The 20304-nt window shown below is 34.6% G+C and overlaps 1 protein-coding gene across 2 annotated transcripts in view; it reads right to left on the bottom strand.

Moving 5' to 3' along the window:
• The window catches only part of adgb (androglobin), a 115193-nt gene that overhangs the window by 57675 nt on the left and 37214 nt on the right, over positions 1-20304 (bottom strand). For both annotated transcript variants that reach the window (XM_015349156.2, XM_015349148.2), the window contains exons 11-14: positions 10915-11089; positions 10403-10487; positions 9628-9778; positions 4740-4782 (exon numbers count right to left, since the gene is read on the bottom strand). In XM_015349156.2, the coding sequence (XP_015204642.2) occupies positions 4740-4782; positions 9628-9778; positions 10403-10487; positions 10915-11089 (454 nt within the window). The remainder of the gene's footprint in view (positions 1-4739; positions 4783-9627; positions 9779-10402; positions 10488-10914; positions 11090-20304) is intronic.

The raw sequence follows: 20304 nt of genomic DNA, 5'->3' as shown, positions 1-20304 counted from the left end.
TTGAATTTCTTAATAAATATAACAGGAAAGTGAATCTGACCTAAAATTTCCATTTATTCCTATTTCTTTGTGTTCATTATTTGGTTGACACTCCGATTTCCTAACATTTGCTTGAAATAATATTTCTACACAGACTTTGAAATTTAATTGGCACTGGGGTACCTACATTGTAACATTGGACTATGTAACACTGTAGGTTACATTTTAAATATGCAATTAATTGCATTTTGATGCACTATGCAAGTGTCTTATTTTCCACTATCATAAGTATTACAAGGACTACTCCTTTCTCTTTTTCAACTTGGAGAAACAAAGGAATTTCTAGATTTTTAATAAGGATGGTCTTCAAATATTCTAGAACTTGCAATCACATTGTAAGTTTACTTTTTTCTTTTTATGACATTTTAAATGTGTGCCTGTGATGTCCCCTGGAGTGTAAGACTATACAAATGAATGTTAAATTGCTCTAAGGGGCAAATTATTAGGATTCTTCTAGTCTTCATGACTTCATGCAAACCCTTAGCAGTGTTTTTTTTTTAAACTGGGAATGGAATGTTGCTGTTAAAGGTTTTTCTTAGGACAACATTAAGCTACCAAAATCCTTCATCACTGAGTAATCTACAGTACTTATAGTGCCTTGTGAAATCATTCAGATCTTTCAATAGTGTCCTATTTTGTGAAATTATAAAATGATGCATACACAACTTAATATTTCATTCAAAATCTGAATACTCAAACCTGAAAAATTCTAAAGGTAAGATAAGTTACAGTAAATGTCAGCAAAAACTAAATAAAAAAAATAAAATATGCTCACCGTATATGTATTCATACATGTGAACTCAATATTTGGTTAAATTGCCTTTAGCATTAATTACAGGCACACGTCTTTAAGGGTAAATCTTAGTGTTTCCCATTCTTCTTTGGAAATTATCAAGTTCTCTCAGGCTACTTGGGGATCACTTATGAACAGCAGTTTTCAAGTCTTTCTACAGATTCTCAATAGGATTACAATTAGGACTTTGACTGAGCCACTCAAGGGCATTTGCTTTCTTATTCTTAAATCACCCCAGTGTAGCTTTGGCCTTGTGCTTTCGATCATTATCACTCTGAAAGGTGATTTTTTGTCCACGTTTTAGGCCTGAAGCACCTTTTCCTCTAAGATTTTTAAAAAAGCCATTTTTTTGCCCCATCACCTACTGTATGTAACTATTAGTCTTGATAAGCTTCCAGTCCTTGCTGATAAGAAGCATAACTCAGTGGTGTTGACTGAATGTTGTACTTTGTTTCTTTTGCAACAGATGTAATGCTTAGCATTTAAACCAATAAATTCCAGTATTGTCTTGTTTGACCACATCACCTGCCACATTTGCAGTATCAATTAGGTGCTTTGTTGCAAACACCATTCAGAAGTTGAGATGTTTATTTTCCCTTTCCAAGCAGCCCTGTGGAATAACGGGAGTGATGGGCATATTGTTGACGCATGGACATTTTCTCTCACATTAGCCACTGACCTCTGTAACTCTGTTGCCCTTGGCTTCATGGTGGGCTCCCTAACCAGCTTCCTCCTTGACCAGATATTCAGTTTGGTGGGACAGCCTAAGCTAGACAGTGTCTGGGTGAGTTCTAGTACTTAATGATTGAAAATAGATATTAAGGGTCTTTTAATGCTTTTATACCTGTTTCCTTATCTATACCTTTATACAGCTTTATCCATGAGTTGTTTTGAAAGTTCTATATTCTTCTTGGTTGAATTTTTGCTTGAAATTAACTTTTTACTTGAGGGATCCTATCAAGATAGATGTACTTATTTGGCAATTGTGTGAACCACTGTTATTGCACAGATATAGAGGCCGCCCAACTAATTCTATAGCTTGTTAAGGTAATTTTGTGCACCTAAATTAATTTAGTGGGAGAACAAAGTGCTGGGAGAGAGGAGGAGTGAGAGAGCAGGGGACAGAAAGAGAGGCCAATCAAGAGGTGTGAAGTCAGAATAGGTATAGAGAGGTGTGAAATGAAACTTCCAATGAATGGAGAAAATTTAGAAGAAGAGTAGTCTGTCGTTAAGAGAAGGGGGAAGGTGTGATCCTAGCTGTAGGATAATTTTGGTTTCTGTCCCCTGCTCCCGCCTCTCGCTCCTCCTCTCTCCCAGCCTTTGTTCTCCCGCTACATTACCTTTGCTTACTGTCTTGTCTTTCTCACACCTGAAGAAGGCTCCAGGACCAAAATGTTGTGTTTTCTTTCTTCTTTTTTTCAGCATGGAATAAACCTATTACTTGTTCCTTTGCAGCCTATGCATGCTGATGCAGCTACCCACCTGAACTATATATAAATGTGTAGCGCCAATGCTTGTTAATAAGACGGAATTAAGTGTTGCTGTGCTTTCCCAAATGATGCCCCATCTCTCTCTTCATCTCTGTGGGATGGGATGCCCATGGAACTTTCAGCCAATGAATGAGCTGAAGTTCCTCCAGGTAAAAACAGGCAACAGAGAGCCTGGAGAAGGAGGACAATTCTAAAGACTTTCTAAAGAAGAATCTCTAAGGAGAATTCCAGGGGTGCGAGACAATTCCAGAGCAGGACGGCCCAGGAGCAGAAGGCTCCCAAGGGCAGGACATTCTCGCAGCGCCTCCTGACCATCCTGAGACTCAGCCCGGACAACCACGGAATGGCCAGTGTGTCAGAGTGCCAGAACTTTCCTTTGTTCTAAGAGTCTAGAGCGGAGGTTGCCAGAGAGTAACCAGAGGATCCACCTGAGGTTAGCATCAGCAGCAAGCCTCGTGAACAGGTCGGAACTGTGGACAGCTGAATCACTATTCAGATCTAGCGCTTCATCAGGAACGAAACGGTCCTCTTCCTGACTTGCTGGGACCCCCAGTCATCTTTTCTCCTGTGCACAAACTCTTGCGAGTTCAGCCAAAACTAACTAGCTGGTCAGTGAGCATCAGCAGCGCACCGTCGCAAGCTGCACAGCACAGCCTGGCACCTAGCCAGACAGCACGGATTGGACAGCAACAAGCCTGCACCTGCTTCTTTGTGCCCGCAGGAGATCTGAATCCACAGAGATTGGATGAGTATTCAACTTCAATGCATTACTGCTCGAGGATTCCATTGTTATCCCAACCAGTTGATATCAATTTAATTCCTAAGAGTTATGTACTTGTTTTGAGTATCTAATGTAGAAGTTGTAACCAAGTTCAATTACGAAATGGTCTAAATGAATGATATACTGAACGTATGTCCTCTTGATATATGTAACTCTTCGTAACTGACTGAATATATATCTTTTGTATTCTGATAACCCTCACGATAGGATCTGTTAGGTTTACATGCATATTCTATGTATTAATAAATGTATCCTCGTGTATTAGTACCTGTGTGTGTGCGTTGTTGGAGTTATATCGCATGGTTGGATTCTAAAGCCATTAAAAGAATCATTTTGTGATTTACTGCTACAATTAATAATTGTCCCAGTAAATGCCCAAACCCTACAGAACTGGTGCCTCGTGAGAGCACACTACAATTAAATTAACATTAAAATGTACATTAAATTAACATTAAAAAACAAAGATATCATGTCAGAGACCAATACAAAAAACATGCTAAAAAGGAATAAAACATTTAACTTTTTTTCCCTAACAAGTCAGTACTGATTCTGTTGGTAGTTTGTATGACTTCTATACCAATAAAGGCCACTTACCACAATCATATTGTTTTATGAATTACATTAAATGCAAATAAGCATCTGTCATAATAATACACCTATCAAACTATTTATAAATTGGGAAAACGTACAGCAAGATGTTAATTGTCTTTAGCACCATGGTAAAACAGTCTTTTGGTTTCATGATGAACACAAATATTACAGATCTACTTAAAAGACAAAAACAAAATGAAGATTAGCTTCTTCAGAATTTAATCCGTAATTTATGTTACACTAATGTTGGTTGCTGTGCTCTTTCCTTAGTTCCTTAGAATGTTCTAACTGAACCCTTTCACTTTCACAGATGAATGAAGTTCAATGTCATTAAAAACTGCAAAACTAAATTACCTGTTAGAAGCACGTGTAGCAGAGATGATAACTGCAAGTCTTTTTGGACCAGTTTCTACTAACCTTGTTCGTTGTGATTGTGCAGTTTCACACATTCTTCGTTGCAAACATGCTCTGACATTTTTAAAAAATGCTACAGTTTTTCTGTTGAGTTCAGGAAAGTAAAGACATTTACTCTCTTCTCGTTAAGTCTCTTCCCTGTAGCTTTGGCTTTGTGCTTTGGTTCTTTGTCTCACAGAAAGGTGAATTTTCATCACAGTCTTTAGTTGTTCATTAAATCAAAGCAGGTTATCCTGATTTGCCACTACTCCATATTCCCTTTCATTTTGACAGTCCATACTAATGAGAAGCAGGTCCGTGCCATAATGCTGTCCCCATAGCATGACAGTGGGGATGTTATTGACTCTGCTGTGTTGGAATTGCGTCAACATTTTGATTTTTCTTGACGGTTTTTGCTGAAATTTAATTATTTTCACAAAATATAGTGTTTGAGCATTTGTTTTTATCAAATATATTTATTTATTCAACAAAATAAGAAACATTTATAATGCTAATAATGAGTCATTTTATTTAGAATACACAAGTCAAAGTATGCTGAAACAAAGATTTTGCTGACATAACATAAAAGTATGAAAAAAGTATTAATATCATTGTATCAGATGCAAAGGTAACTGAATTCAAGACCACTTACTGTTGATGGAACTGTCTTCTTCCCTTTTGTCATCAGCTGGTACCTACAGTAGGAAAAAGAAGGACTTGTAAATAAAACTGAAAAAGGTCAAGCAAAATGCTGAGTGTTTAGAAATCTTTGAATTAATTGCTTAATATAAGCAGATCAAAACAACAAAAAAAGATGTAATTGTACTGTATGTGCTATGCCTTGAAAGTATAATTCAATTCAATTTTTTTAATCATGGGAGAACTGCAAGCTTCTGTGTGCTAAGAACAATGCAGATGAGTATAGTTCAGACAGAATAAAAACTCATTGCTGATTTAAAGAAACTATAAATATTTCATGTAAATATTATACAGTATATTGCATTCATACTGACACAATGGGATACGTGTAAGCATGAAAGCAATTTTTAAATATTGCATTATTTTTGTTAGGTTTTTAAAATGTTAATTTTACACATTATATAAATCTGATTTATATATACTTTTGTTTTATTTTTACAGTTCCCTCTGGGTTTAGCACTCTGCAACTTCTTTTCTAATTCTTTATATCTCTCTAATTCTGTTCTACCAGAGTACTAGGTAAAGCATTTAATGATCAAAGATCAAAACACATAGAATAGCCTTGATCACACTTGACAATGCTTGAATACTTCATATATTGTACACATAACATGTCTTGTTATTGACATTTTATGTAACTATATATGTACAGTAGAAGTATTATATACTGTTTAATGCAAAAGTAAATGCAACCTTTTTTACAATGGGCAAGCTTACTCTGTAACACGTATCCTGTTTTAAACAGAACTATTTTTCCCAAACAAACTTTGGCAAGATTACCAAATACGATTTTTGTTCTTTTTTTGTATCAAATACAAGATCGAGTCATATAGGAACAAGGTTGTTTTTTTACATGCAGCTTTGTGATGTGTTACGTCATACTGTTTTCTGTAAGCTTATAAACTAAATTGGCACCAACATTTAGCAGTGACTATTCTCTCTCTAGAGAGAAGCTAGTGGCTTAAAATTGTTTGATATTTAGTTAAACAACTTGGTTAACAACTTTAATAACAAAATTTTAAATGATCATATCACCATATTTAGTAGGCCGAGCTACTGCATGATTAGAGAATCTCCAACAAAGAGCACATTTTATTACATTTTGGGCCATTTCATAAGTAATTATTAATGAAACCTTTATGCATGGACCGCATGCATGCATTACAAATAATATTGATCTGTGGCTCATTAGGGTAGTACCAACAATATGTTATGTACAGTATGTATTTCTAAAAGTACAAGTTGGAACCATATGTACAGTATACAGTAAATAAAGTACATCTCATACATACAGTATACATATATACATAATATAGGAACAAGAAATAGGTTTATTCCATGCTGAAAAGAGAAGAAATAAAACACAACATTTTGGCCTTGGAGTCTTCTTCAGGTGTGATATATACATAATATAAACATTATTTTAAATTAATAATAAAATAACTATTATTTTTTTCAATTTAATTCAAACATTACAAATTGATAGAAAATCATAGTAGCATGATGTAAATGTAAGGCCGTATTTATACTGACCCGAAAACATTTCCGAAAAGGTAAAGAAAAACTGTTCTAAAGAGTGTATCTGTTACGCATTCCACTCTGTTACTTCTTGCATTCCCACGCGCACACCCTGTAAAACAAGCTCACGCCGCAAGTAAACGCCAATCACCTTTCTCTCCCGTCTCTATTTTAGTTCTCCTTTTTCCTCACTTCCCCGCTCACTATTGCGGATTCTTTTTGAGCTTCCTAGTGAGCGTTTATCTCTTACTTTTCTCTGGTATTTGATCTCCTTGCCTGCTTCTCATTTTCGATTTCGCCTTGTGTTTTGGATTGTTGCTTCCTCGTTGACTCTCTGTGTTCCGACCTACTCACCTGCCTCCTGGTTTTCGTTTTTGTCTAGCGATTCAGCTTAGTGTCTTTCTCAGAGTCTTGAATCCTGCATAGGATCCTTTTGCCATCTGCCCCACTCTTACAGTATCATATATTTTCCAAAAACAGAAATGATACAGGTACACATACTGTACACATGATGTAAGACAATATTGCTGCACATTTATTTTCAATAAATATGGTAGAAATTGCATGAATAATTCAAATTGGGAAATGGCAGTTTTAAAGATCATGGATTCAGTTATACAGTACAATATGTACAATTATGAAAAGGTTAAAGTAGGTAGTGTGTGAGTTGCAAATGAACAAGTAGAGGCTAATAGCGTACTCATCAGCTAACTTAAAAGGTTAACCTTATCTTTTTTTTATTAAAGTTCTATGATGTGCTTAAATAGGTAAACAGTCATCTAAACTGACCAGATGAAATACTGTGGCTTCTGAAAGCAATCAAACCCTTTGATACTGTACTTAGAAGCATGCAACACCTTTTAATTTCTAAAATGGCATATTGGGATATCACACAATAGTGACAAGCAACTTGGATCATATTCGACTTGTTACAAATTGCTCAACCAAGTCAACCAAGTGTTACTACACCTTCCCAGGACCATTTCATAATGACAACAGATTTTTGCAATTGCCTCCAAAGTTAAAGTTAACACCAAAACACTCTATGGACACTGTAGGATTAATGCCAGAGATGTCTATGTGAAGTAGGAAGCTATGTTTTTTTCAACAAACCTCTTCCAGCCACATACTGTAGAAGGACAACTTCAGTGAACTATTGGCTACAATCAGTGTCAATGTACTGATTTGCTTGTTTTGGATAAAGCAATATTTACATCCAATCATGAATTTTTGGGATGTTAATTACAGCAGGCTAGTGCTTTTCAAAGACAAACAAAGCCTGAGCAGGAGCACAGCTTCAAGCAGAGCATCAATTACCAAGTCAGATACAAACACTGATTCAGTCAATCAGGCACTGATACAATGCAGTCAATACTGCAGCGGGCAAACATACTCAGTATTGCTACTGTGACAACTTCATCTAATCTTGCCTGAGCATAACCAGCATAATAAACAATGGTGTTAGTGTTAAGAAAGAATTAAGTACATAATTCTTCACACACTGTCCACAGAAGTGTGGACTACACCTTATAGAAAATAACTACATAACCTTGGTGACTGTAGTGGTGTGGTGATTGTGGAAAAGCAGCCAAAAATGTTCGTTGAAGGAAATAATTAAGAAACTTTCCTTATAGGCATCACTGAAGATTGTGCTTTGATGATTTACATTTCTACATCAGTTTAATAATAATACACTTATATAGCGCTTTTCTGGACACTCCACTCAAAGCAATTTACAGGTAATGGGGACTCCCCTCCACCACCACCAATCTCCAGCATCCAGCTCAGCTGTTAGTGGGGAGGAGAGCAGAGTAATGAAGCCAATACATAAAGGGGGATTATTAGGAGGCCATGATTGGTAAGGGCCAATGGGACATTTGGCCAGGACACCAGGGTTACACCCCTACTCTTTTCGAGAAACACATTGGGATTTTTAATGACCACAGAGAGTCCGGTTTTACATCTCATCCGAAGGACGGCACCTGTTTCTACAGTATAGTGTCCCCGTCACTTTACTGGGGCATTAGGACCCACATGAACCACAGGGTGAGCGCCCCCTGCTGGCCCCACTAACACCTCTTTCAGCAACAACCTTAGTTTTTCCCAGGTCGTCTCCCATCCAGGTACTGACCAGGCTCACACCTGCTTAGCTTCAGTGGGTTGCCAGTTGTGAGTTGCAGGGTGATATGGCTGCTGGCAGAAATGCTGAAGAAAAATGCTATTTGCAAGGATAAGTTCATAGTTGTCTCCTCCATGTGTAGTAATGAAAACAAGGGTTAAACCTTTTGTCCTTAAGAAACAAACATTGCTGAGTTCCAATATATTTGACCTAGATTTACAAAACCTTTCCATATATAGATCTACTGCAATATTTTACTGATTTCTTCACCTTGACTTCTTGTATGGTGCTGTCTTTTTCTAGGAACAGGTTAAGAAATCCATAATTAGAAAGCTCCCATATGATCACAGAAAATCAGAGTGACATTTAATGCGGCACTCATGAAGTCAAAAGTGAAATGCATCTCTCTCTAATTATTTCACTGCACTAAGGTTCAAAGTTCAGGAAAAGTGTTTGAGTTTCATATTTCATATGTCTCTTTGACACTTTGACAAGTTTTTTTTTAAAACACTCTAATGGTGAAAAGATGGCATGTAACGGGTAAGACAATTGATTGATACTTCATAGAATAAATTGATAAATATATTTATCTAGTACTTTGATTAAAAAAAATTACCTCTATTTTTAAAATAGAACCCTAAATTAATAAATAGTCCTCACCTAAAAATATCATGGAACCACAGTGTACACAAATAATAAGTTCTCACGCATGGTAACGCGGGCTTTTTCTTTATGAAGTTAAAGATGCCAGCATTCTATTACTGACTTTCAGTAGTCCTCTCAAAATTTTATCTAAACATGTATTCAGATGAAACAAATAAGTACAGAGTATAAGTATACTGTAAGTCAATTTTATGGCTAAAAAACAGAATATAAAACAAGTAATCATTTCATTGTACTTTTTTGGGAAAAACAATTAAACAAATATGATGTTAAAACACATCATTGTCAGGATGTTTAGAAAATGAATAATGTTAACAGAAACTTAAGAAACTGCATGAGAGTAATAAGCAGAGCAATATGGCATGGTTTTTAATATTCCCCTTGTTATAACTGTCACAGAAAGATTCTCTTAACAGTGACTGATTTGGTAGTAAATCTAGTTCAGTTCTCTGGAGGGAAAGTAGTAAGTTGCAATTTTCAGATAGTTTTTTTTTTCCAGAAAGGCTGTGTAAATTGGGTCACGTAGATTTTGTTCTCTTACCTCTGCAGTATCTATTGCATCCAACGATTTGATACTGTGCTTTCCATTCCCAGTGTCCTCAATGTCCTTCTGATCATTTTCTTCAGTTTCAGTGAAGGATGTCAGACTTGAGCTACATGGGGTCTTTCGAACAGATATTTGTTGCACACCTCTACATTTTAACAATGACAAAATTAATTAATTTTGACATTAAGCAATATGTCTAAGAAAAAAAACATTAAACGTGTACAGAAAATAAACAGAAACTTATCACAGCAGGAAAAAAAATCAGTTTTCCAGAAAAACACTGCAGAAGAGTTATCTGTTTCCAGATACAGCAAACAAACTACACATTAGTGCAATATGGAGTCGTCTATGTGATTTCTCATTTTTCTACAAACACTGTTTTGTTGTAAATACAGTATATATAGTATTAAACTGTTTAAGAAAAAAAATGAGCTGCAGAATTATTCAGAACAAATAAAACAAATTACATGAATGCGAGACAGATATATAAGGCAACAAATGCAAAAATGTGAATAAAAATCTAACCTGACAACAACCATGAATGAAAGCTTTTTGTACTATGGGTTTATTGATTTTAGTGCTGGAGATTTATTGTCTTTGTGAACCAACTTATATCAATTGCCTTTCATTGCTCTGAGACAGAGTACCTTCAGATAGTTTTTTCTCCATGCCAAAAGTGCTAATAAAATAACATTTTTAATTTAAAAAGCTGTGCTTAGATTAGTATTATTTTTGTTCTGTTTTGGAGTCTTTAAGAATTTATACTTACTGCTCTGAAGACATATGGGCAGAATTTAGTCGATAGTTCAGAAATGCAATCTCAATGAACTTTTCAGGTTTTACAGCTGCTGGTTCTGTTAATAAGAAGTACACGGCGCAGACATCTTTAAAAATAGGCTTATAAGCAAAACAAGTTTCATTACAATTTCAGTGTATTTAAACTTTTTTTTATGGATTACAATTCAGTCCCACACAGTACAGTATGTTGGCATATAAGAAAGATAAACATTCATATTTAATCTCTAAACAAGTCATTTTAAAAATGACACATTTAAAATATGTTTAGATACATAAGAAGATTATAGTGAGCTTTATCTTTTATTATTCAGTAATTTCACACATTAAAAAATTTAATGCAGTAATGGTGGCAGTATAATAATTTCAAGACTGTAGAAAGCTCTAATGGTGTATTACTGATAAATTGTACAGGGCAGTTTAAAGTATTTCTTATCATTGGCTTTGGAGCCTTGATCAGATAAAAAAGTTAATTATGAAAGTTACCTTTAGGTTCATCAGTTGGAAGCGTTTGTTTTTTCTGTCGAATAAGTTTCCATCGAGGGATCAGTGGAGGTTTTGGTGGAACAACAAGAGGGCAAGACCTTGTTCTAGTTATTAACACTGGATGGCTATATAACTGTGATAAGCCATACTGTCGCAGCCTCTCAGAAGAATCAGCCTGGAAAATTCATGATAATTTTTGGGTTATTAACAGAACATAAAATGCAGTCTGTAAAGGAATGACAAATGATTAAATAATGACCTATTTAGTGTATCAATGAATACATTAAAATATTACTGGGAAATATAATGTTTCAAGATTTTTTACCAAATTGTCAGTTTTACTATCAGAATAGATAATAGATATTGTAAGCAAACTGAAGTACTAATCAGTGGTTTTCATTTAAAAATACCCATCTTACTGCTATCCATTATAACACAACTTGAAGCACAATGTTGAATAATATATTCATTTTATGCTTACAGTGCATCAAATGTAAACCTCTTAGGAAGTCTACCAGTTTAATCTAAATGAATAAGACATTTTTAAAATAAATATTAAAATATGAATGAGAATTTTACACAATTGAACACATTTTTTTTCACTTATGGTGTATGGTGAAGACAATATCAAGCGATGCTCTGAATTTTGTCTTCATATATGACCTTTGTCTCTCCTTTAAGTTAAAAGTAACCTATTATGTACTATTACCTTAACCAAATAACGATGATACTGTATTTGTTAATGTAGATTTGTTCTGAGAGGTATTTTTTCAGAAAGCTCATCCTGAAAACTGTTTAAATCTGGAAACTCAAGCAATGCTAGGATGTTGAATACATTGTAAACCTTTATCTAAAATGTGAATTAAGCATTACCTAAATTTGTACACCATATCATTTTATCATCAAACTTTAATTGTTGCTTAATGTGGAAAGTAAAGTAAAAAAATATTAAAATGATAGAAGTTGTAAATAAAATATCATGCCTGACTTACAATTTACAATTTGAGTACATACTCAAATATCCATATATTACTACTGAACTACAAGTATACCAAAACAGTTATTTTTTAACGTTTTCTTAATCAGGCTAATTTTACCCCTTTCAAGACAAGCTAAATTCTGCTTTTTTAAAAGCAACAAACAAATATTTGAAGAATATCACTGCTCTTCATGATTGATGTAAACTTACACTTAAATTTCTCTTTAGCCATTTACCTCTGTGTTTATCTTATGCCAAAACAGCTTGGCACAAAAATGTAAAACTGATTTACAGAGAGAATAATCTTAAAATCTGGAAAACTAAATGTCTAACTTGCAATTGACTTTTCTCTACCATACGGTATCCAAACTCAAATATGGTTCAGCTGAACACTGTTTGAAGAGTGGACTTATTAATTTTAATACAGCCAGATTAGTTATTTTTGTAACCAAGGTTCTGTAACCGAGGCTGGAGATACTATACATCAGTGTAATCTACAGATGCAGCCACACAGAATGCTTGAGATGTAACACAGTGTATCACAACAACTGCCACAGTATGCCCGACACTTTTTTTAGTTTTTCAAATAATCTGCTGTACATCTCTGCAAAACTGTCAGGTGACTCACTTACCTGTCACACAGGCATCAGAATTTTAAATTAAAATTAAAGCGTATTCCTGTGCTAATCATACTGTACAGAAATGTTCATTTTTTCATTTCTTACATTATTACTGAAGTATTAGTAATTGTATATATATATATGGTAATATAATTCAAAAAAATATTTAAATGTTTGATTGCTAAAAGCAGTGGTTCTCAAACTGTGGTTTTCATATTTCCTATTTTAATACGTGTCGAATACGCAGCCCACGTACATACGATACAGCGCGTGCTAATACTTGATTGGACACAAGAACTACCATGTAATTCTATTCCATTCTATAGGAATGTATGCTACGAATGTAAGTAACCAATTGTATTTAAAAAAGGTTACTCCAGCAAACAGGGAGGTAGGAGAATGTTCATGATTTTGGAACACCGCCAATCTTGTAAGCACAGGAAAGCATAGAAATGCGTGCTACCAATGAAAGCGACCAATTGTATTTAAAAAAAGTTATCTCCAGCAAATAGGAAGGTAGAGAATATGCGTGATTTTGGACCAATGCCAATGTTGTAAGCACAGGAAAGCATAGAAATGCATACTATGAATGCTGGCAATCTTGTGAGCACAGAAAAGTGTGATAGATAATAAAAAAAATATTTAAGAACTGTTCTAGGTTAATTTGAGAAAAATACACAGAGCGTCTCTTTGTTTCGCTCCCATGCGCATGAAATAACTTCTTTTAACTTCTGAGACAGACTCCTGAAACGTAAATGGGGAAAATGCAAGCTTGCGGATTGCTAAAGCAGGTAAGCCCCACACTATTTTTGAAGAATCTTATTTACCATTGGCAAAAGAGCTGACACGTATTATGTGTGGAGAAAAAGCTGCTAAGCAGCTCGACCTGCTGCCCCCTCCGAAAGACACAGCCACTCATAGAATTATTGATATAGCGGATGATATCAAAAGTACGCTGATAGAGCATGTTAAGATGAGCAGATGTTTATCACTGCAATTAGATGAGTCTGTACATGTCGTCGATTTGGCCAATTTGCTCATTTACGTTAGATACATTTGAAGGCATGAGGACTTTCTGTTCTGTAAGCCGTTGCCAACAGGAACTACAGGAAAGCACATATTTCAGTTTCTGAATGAATTTATTGAAGAAAATGGCATCGGCTGGATAAAATGTGTAGGAGTTTGTACAGACGGTGCTAGAGCGATGACAAGCCGACACAGCAGTGTAGTTGCACAAATTAGAGAGGTTGCTCCAGAAGTGAATGGACGCATTGCAACATCCACCATGAGACCTTTGCCGTCAAGAAAATGCCTGATGATTTAAAATCTGTTAGACTCTGTTGTGAATTGTATCAAGGCTCGAAAAATGAATTCACATGTGCTTTGCTTGACTAAACAGGCTCACCCCTCTCACTGAAATGGTGCTTTTTTATTGTTTATTTTAAATTATTGTTGTTTTTTTTTCCATAAAGCGCTTTGAGAAGCCACGTTTAAAGGCGCTATATCAAATAAAGTTTATTATTATATTTATTATATGTGTGTGAGAGTGTGTGTGCACGTGTGCTCATGTTGCTCATTGAGATTTTCTGGGGTTCCTATGAGAAGATGACTTGTAGGTGGTACTTGAATGCTTTGGTTTGATCAGGGGTGGGACTTGGTTCAAAAAGTTTGAGAACCACTGGGCACATAAAAACACAAAAGAAGTTAGTTGTGACTAGAATGACTTATTGTCGTGTACTGTAAGTTGCGTAGGAGCTCATACTGCACAGGTCTGCATTATATAAATGTTTTTTATGGAAACCACACTTTCGTCACATCAATGCCACAATAATTATGACAAGATGTTTTCGATTTACAATGTGGTGTTTTAAGTGTGTTTCTAAGATTCTTTATAGTGTAATGGAAAACACAGTGCTTGGAGTTCTTATATACTGTAGCTCAGCCATCGATTGGTCTAAGTTCGATCACAGTCAACGTACAAGTTGTAATTATACAACAAATACACCACCTGGTTTTCATTTGTCAATAACTAATATGATTAAATGCATATGGATTACACTATACTAAGCTAAGTGCTTGAGATATTTCATTGAAAATGAAAATGCTGAAAAGGTTTAGGAACAGTAGCAATTGTGTTTGTATGAGAACAGTACAGGTATATAGTCTAACAATGTGATTTCATAATACGTAAGAAAAAGTCTGTAATTAATTAATAAAAATATGTATTCTATTTAGTATAAAACCACCCACATCAACACAGCAGATTCAAACTTCTTTCAATCTGACTGAACCTGTATAGTAATACTGTACACACCGAACAACTGCATCACCTGTACAACATACAGTACAGTATGTGTATGACTCGAAATATTAGACAATAAACAGTAGAATCATAATTACTGTATATCTGCCATTGCAATAACAGTTACAAATTTTAAAACAAAGTCTTTTACACAGTTATTAACCATATTTTCCACCCACATGTGAGATCACAGTATGCCTAATGGGTGGTATGTTTTGATTACTGGGATGGTAAATTTTCACAACTGTTTATTCAAAGGAACTGTTTCACAAGGTGATATTACTCAACTGGAAATTAAGAATTAGCTCTCTTTGCCCCCCAACAAATAGCACTAACAATGAAACAATGAAACCCACCATACTGTTAATGCTGCATTTGAGTGGGTATGTGCCATTAAAAGTACTGTTTTTGCTATTTCAGTTCCCAAGATATATTGCCTTATGTTTCCAGTAATCACATGACTATGTACAGGTACATGGAACATGTCCGTTAGTATCACAGTCTGGACAGTTTAGGTACTAAATTACTGAATATGAGATAACGGCTCAACTTCATGTGAATACCAGCATTTTTTGTGCATTTGTCTGAGCCCTAAAATTAGAAATGTCTCCAAAAACTGCAATTTAGTTGCGAATTTAGGCTTAAAAATTACATTTTCTTAAAAATGGCTTTTAACTAGCATGTCATAATACTTTGTAGCTGTGTCAATATTTTTTAAAAAATGAAGATCTAATCTAAGCAGTTTCTCATTGTATCCGTTTTTAAATACAGTAAATAGACAATTCAAAAACATTTTGATTTTAGAGCCCTGCATACAAAGTTACAATGAGTAACATCCTGCCTTAAAAGACCATCGTTGTACTATTTCATGCAAAGCAAATAAATAAACACGATAAATTTCTAGCAGTTTTATCTAATTCAGGGTCGTGGGGGAGCCAAGGCTTACAACGGGTGCAAGGCAGGATACATCCTGGATGGGACTCCAGTCCATTGGGGGACACAGACAGAAACAAACACAAACAAGAACACACTCACACAAGGTCCCTTTTTTTCCCAGAAGCTAATTAACCTAATGGAATGTTTTTGGACTGTGGGAAAAAAAGCTATGAAAACACAGAGAGAACATGCAAATAAAACATAGATAGCACCCCACGAACTGAAAATCAAGTGCAGCTCTATAAAGTTGCCCCCCTACTACAAACAGCACAAACTATGACACCCACCACATTTCTTTCCCGAGAGATAGCATCTTTATCGGGGTGTGAAGTTATTTTATGATGTTGTTATATTATTATATTATGTATGTTATATTATAATTATGATGGGAATCTTTCATCTTTAAATTGAATATATTGACGGCTCCATGATTTTTATTTTTGATCTTAAGCAATTTAAGACAAATATTTTAATACGGCAGCAAATACTTTTAAAAATAATAGGCTTAATTTTTTTGGAAACACAGGTTTCCAATATTTCCACATGATTCCACATTCGGGTCGAAAGTCAAGCCCGAATCAAATATTACCCCCATGTTTTTCAATTTTGACTGAAGCTCAAGTACAGTACCGTCTACAGATAGGTTTACTGCATTGGCTTTACAAATGGGGGTTGTCGATAAGCATGACTTCAGTCACAGTTTAGATAAATGGAATTTTGAGTCATCCATGTTTTTAAGTCAGAGATGCAATCAGAGAGGACAGAGACACATCAGTGACATCAGTGTCAGGTTTGGTATGGATGTAAATTTGAGTTTCATCACTATAGAAATGTTAATTTAGGTAATGCGATCTTAAAAGCAGATCAAGTGGAAACATGTAAATGTTGGAAAGTAGGGGGCCTAGTATCGAGCCCTGAGAAACACCAGACTTAAATCCAATTTCAGAGCTTCAATTTCCACAGAGACAAGAGAGACAGTGATAAGTGAGGTAAGACTTGAACCAGTGAGCAGTGTCAGACTCCAAACACAGTCTCAAGATGAGAAAGTAAGATATCATTATTAGCAGTGATGAAAGCAACACTAAGATCAAGAATAATGAAAATATAAAGAGAACAAGAATCAGAAGCCATTAGAAGATTGTTAGGTACTTTCTGAAGTGAATTTGTCGGAAACCAGATTTAAGGGCTTGAAGAGGTTATTTTTGCAATGTAGTGGTTATTTAACTGAATTGTAACAACATGCTGTAAAAGTTTTGCAAGAAAGGTGTGACAGAGTGCTTGTTATTTTTCTTTCCGAATGTGAAATACTCCAATACTTCCCCCTACCCTTCTGGTATGTTTGAGAGATTGTATGTGATATGAATGATGTGTGAATGATACTTTTGTTGTTTCCTAAAAAGCACTGCAGTGTTTTCCCCATTTGGAGTATTTGTATTGTATTGTTTTATGTTGATCAAGATGGCCACCAGTCACCTTTCCCATTTGTAGTATCAAATAAACGATCTTAAAGGGAAAGGTTACTGGTGAGCCATCTATAAATAACTGATGTAAGATTAGTTGTTTTGTTTAAGTGAATATATCACAGTTGCATGACTGTTAAAATTTAGAAGTTATTTTGGGGTGGTTAAATACTTTATTTTGATCAATTTGCCCATCTCTGTTAACAAAAATGTGAGCGAGTCCCTTTAAGAGGATGGTCCTTAGAAGAGGAGGGGCTATAAAAGGGACTGGGAGAGCTCAGTATGGAGGAGGGTGCCTTGGAGGAAAGGTGTGGAGAGTACTCCTGTGAGGGTTTTTTTAATCCCTTTTTTTGGCAATAAATTCAGTGTTGTTTGCATTTGAAGACTGCTGTGTGGAAGTTTCTTTTCTTTTGAGCCAAACCTGGTCACTAGGCCGGTGACAAAAGGGTAAGTTGGAAATGGGGTGAAAATTGTTTAGATTGTCCAGAGCCATGTTTCTTTTTTTGGCACAGTAGTAGTAGTAGTAGCAGTGTTGAGGGCTGTTGGTATGTGAGTAAAACCAACATTTATGCAAGTACTGTAAGTCTGACACCCAGTTTCACTTCCCACTGTGTGAGAAGACAATAAAACCACCAATGCACAAGATGCTCCCATTAGTGATGAAATATAAAAAATAGGCACTACATGAGAAAGCTTTAACAACCTTGGTGAAGCCAAATTATTATAAAGACCATAATTATATAAATTACTATGAATAAAAAGTACAGCAAAAATATATGTATAAAACTTTAGATGTAAAATTGTATAATTTAAAGATAAATAAAAAATATACATTCTGGCTTTAAAGATTTGTATTTAAATGCAAATATATACTGTATGTAAAAACCTCAATTGTGATTTCTGTTTAAGGGATATTTAACTTTCCTTACTATCTCCCAGAACCCTGGAGATTGTTGGTTTGGAGGTTCATTATTGCTTAATTTATTATTAATATTATTTTAATTTTTAAATACTGTGATATATAAAATTAATATAAATGTGAATATAGTTTACACTTATTATTTATTGTATTTTATTATTAAAGAAAGTCTTTATTATGCCCAAGGGACAATTTGTTAAAAGTACAACTTGCATATTGGCTGGGATTGAACCCTGACACTCAACCACTGAGGCACTAATGCATCAGTATGCCTTGTTTCATTTTGCATTACAAAACATGTAATTAAAACATAACCACAACAAATAACCAAGTTAAAGAATTTCATGTAGAAAATGTTTATGAAGAATGTGTAATACTGTGGTGTACCTTATTTTTTATTTTTGGCTATCACCACCAGCTACAGTGTATATGTATATTACATTCTCCATTATTTATTAGTCATAAATTAATTTTGTTAATGATGTTCAGTAATGTTCTTATTCTTAGGATATTGTTATTTTTAGCTACCAAAATTTCTCATTATTTACATGATTCCATATTAATATTCCATATTAACTGGATTTAAAGAAGTGCAGTAGTAAATTAGATTAAATGAGGCAATAGTTTCACTAACATCTAACACACCACAAGTGGCACCTGTTGATCTTCTTCGGCCAGTGAAAAGTCGTCAGATGACCTGCGGTAGTGCTGGGGCAAGGTTGCCACCGGAAAGACTTTTGCTGTGCATTCTGATTGGCTACAGTACATCTGTATGTGAATGTGTTAGTGAACAGATACAGTATCACACTCCAAAGTAGAGAACAAACTGAAAATGCAAATGCAAGTTGTTGTACAACAGAAAAAAGATAACCCAAAATATAATTGCTGCACCATATCCAGTTATTTTAGGCATATTTTAAGAACAAAAACATTAAATCATGGTTCTGATTCAACCAAAATGTAAATATTACATAATTTCAGAATCTTTTAAATTATTTTTTAAGTAACATATGTTACTATACACTTTATTGTATTAAAATACTGTATCAACATTCTGTTTGAAAGGAATTCAGTTTTCCAAAATTTGCATTCTACAGGGCAATTTTAAACTGCTTGTAAATGCAAACATGCATCTGTTTTGAAGTCCAGAGACACTTTGCTCTTTGTCAAAGGATCAAACTGAGTCTTAGAAATATGACTGTGTGAACTGTAGAGCAGGCATAACCATTCTCATTATACATATGTTTGAAAAACAGTAGAATCTCAATAAAGAAAACAAGTGAGAACAACAGGGTTTTGATATATGTCTATAAGTGCAGTAGACTGCAAATAAAGAGCTTTTTGCTTTCTTTCCCTGTTAGCTTGAACACTGAATAGAAGGTCACATCGATGCCATGCTCTTTGATGCCTTTCAGGTTCTTTAAAGAAAAAGCACATGTATCTTACTTCTGAGATCTTAAAATTGCCCTCTAGACTGTAAATTTTGGGGAAAAGATGTATACTATTATTTATATAATATAATATATTAATTTATGCATTGAAATAACTATATAAATGTATCCATTAAGAATGATCCTATGTGTATATTGTGCAAACATGTAATAGAAACACACAAAAATAAAAGTCCTAAAATTACATTAATTACGTAATGAACACTGGAAAAAACAACAAATATTTATATAGTGATTTCCTATGCCATGTGTGCATTTTTAATGATACTGTACATTTACAGTACAATTATCTCCCTGAAATTATATCTCATCAGCTTTCGCCATCATTTGTGTCCACATTATCTTTGTGTTATAGAGTAATTAAAATGGCACCTACTAAACAATACTTTAATAACACTGTTAGACACAGCCATGAAGAAAAACAAATTTATTTTTTTCCAGAAAATAATTTGATTTAACTGATAAAAACCTCATCATGCCTTGAAAGAAACTATCTTAATAACATTGCTTGTAAGGAAATAAGAAAGGCTTTAAATGAGATGAGGCCAATTGGTCCATCTAGACCGTTTGGTAAGCTTGGTTATTGGCTTAAATAACATGGCTAAGTAACTTGTTCTATATTCCCACTACCCCCCTCTTAAAGACGTTCCACCTGTTCTCAGATTTATAATGCACTTTCATAGTTTCTAATTGTTACACTGTTGATTCTGTCTACTATGTTGA

The sequence above is a fragment of the Lepisosteus oculatus genome, chromosome 2 (genome assembly GCF_040954835.1).
Source record: "Lepisosteus oculatus isolate fLepOcu1 chromosome 2, fLepOcu1.hap2, whole genome shotgun sequence".
NCBI classification, from domain to species: Eukaryota; Metazoa; Chordata; class Actinopteri; order Semionotiformes; family Lepisosteidae; genus Lepisosteus; species Lepisosteus oculatus.
Note: the sequence above shows the minus strand (reverse complement) of the source record. Positions and strands in the feature narration are given on the sequence as shown.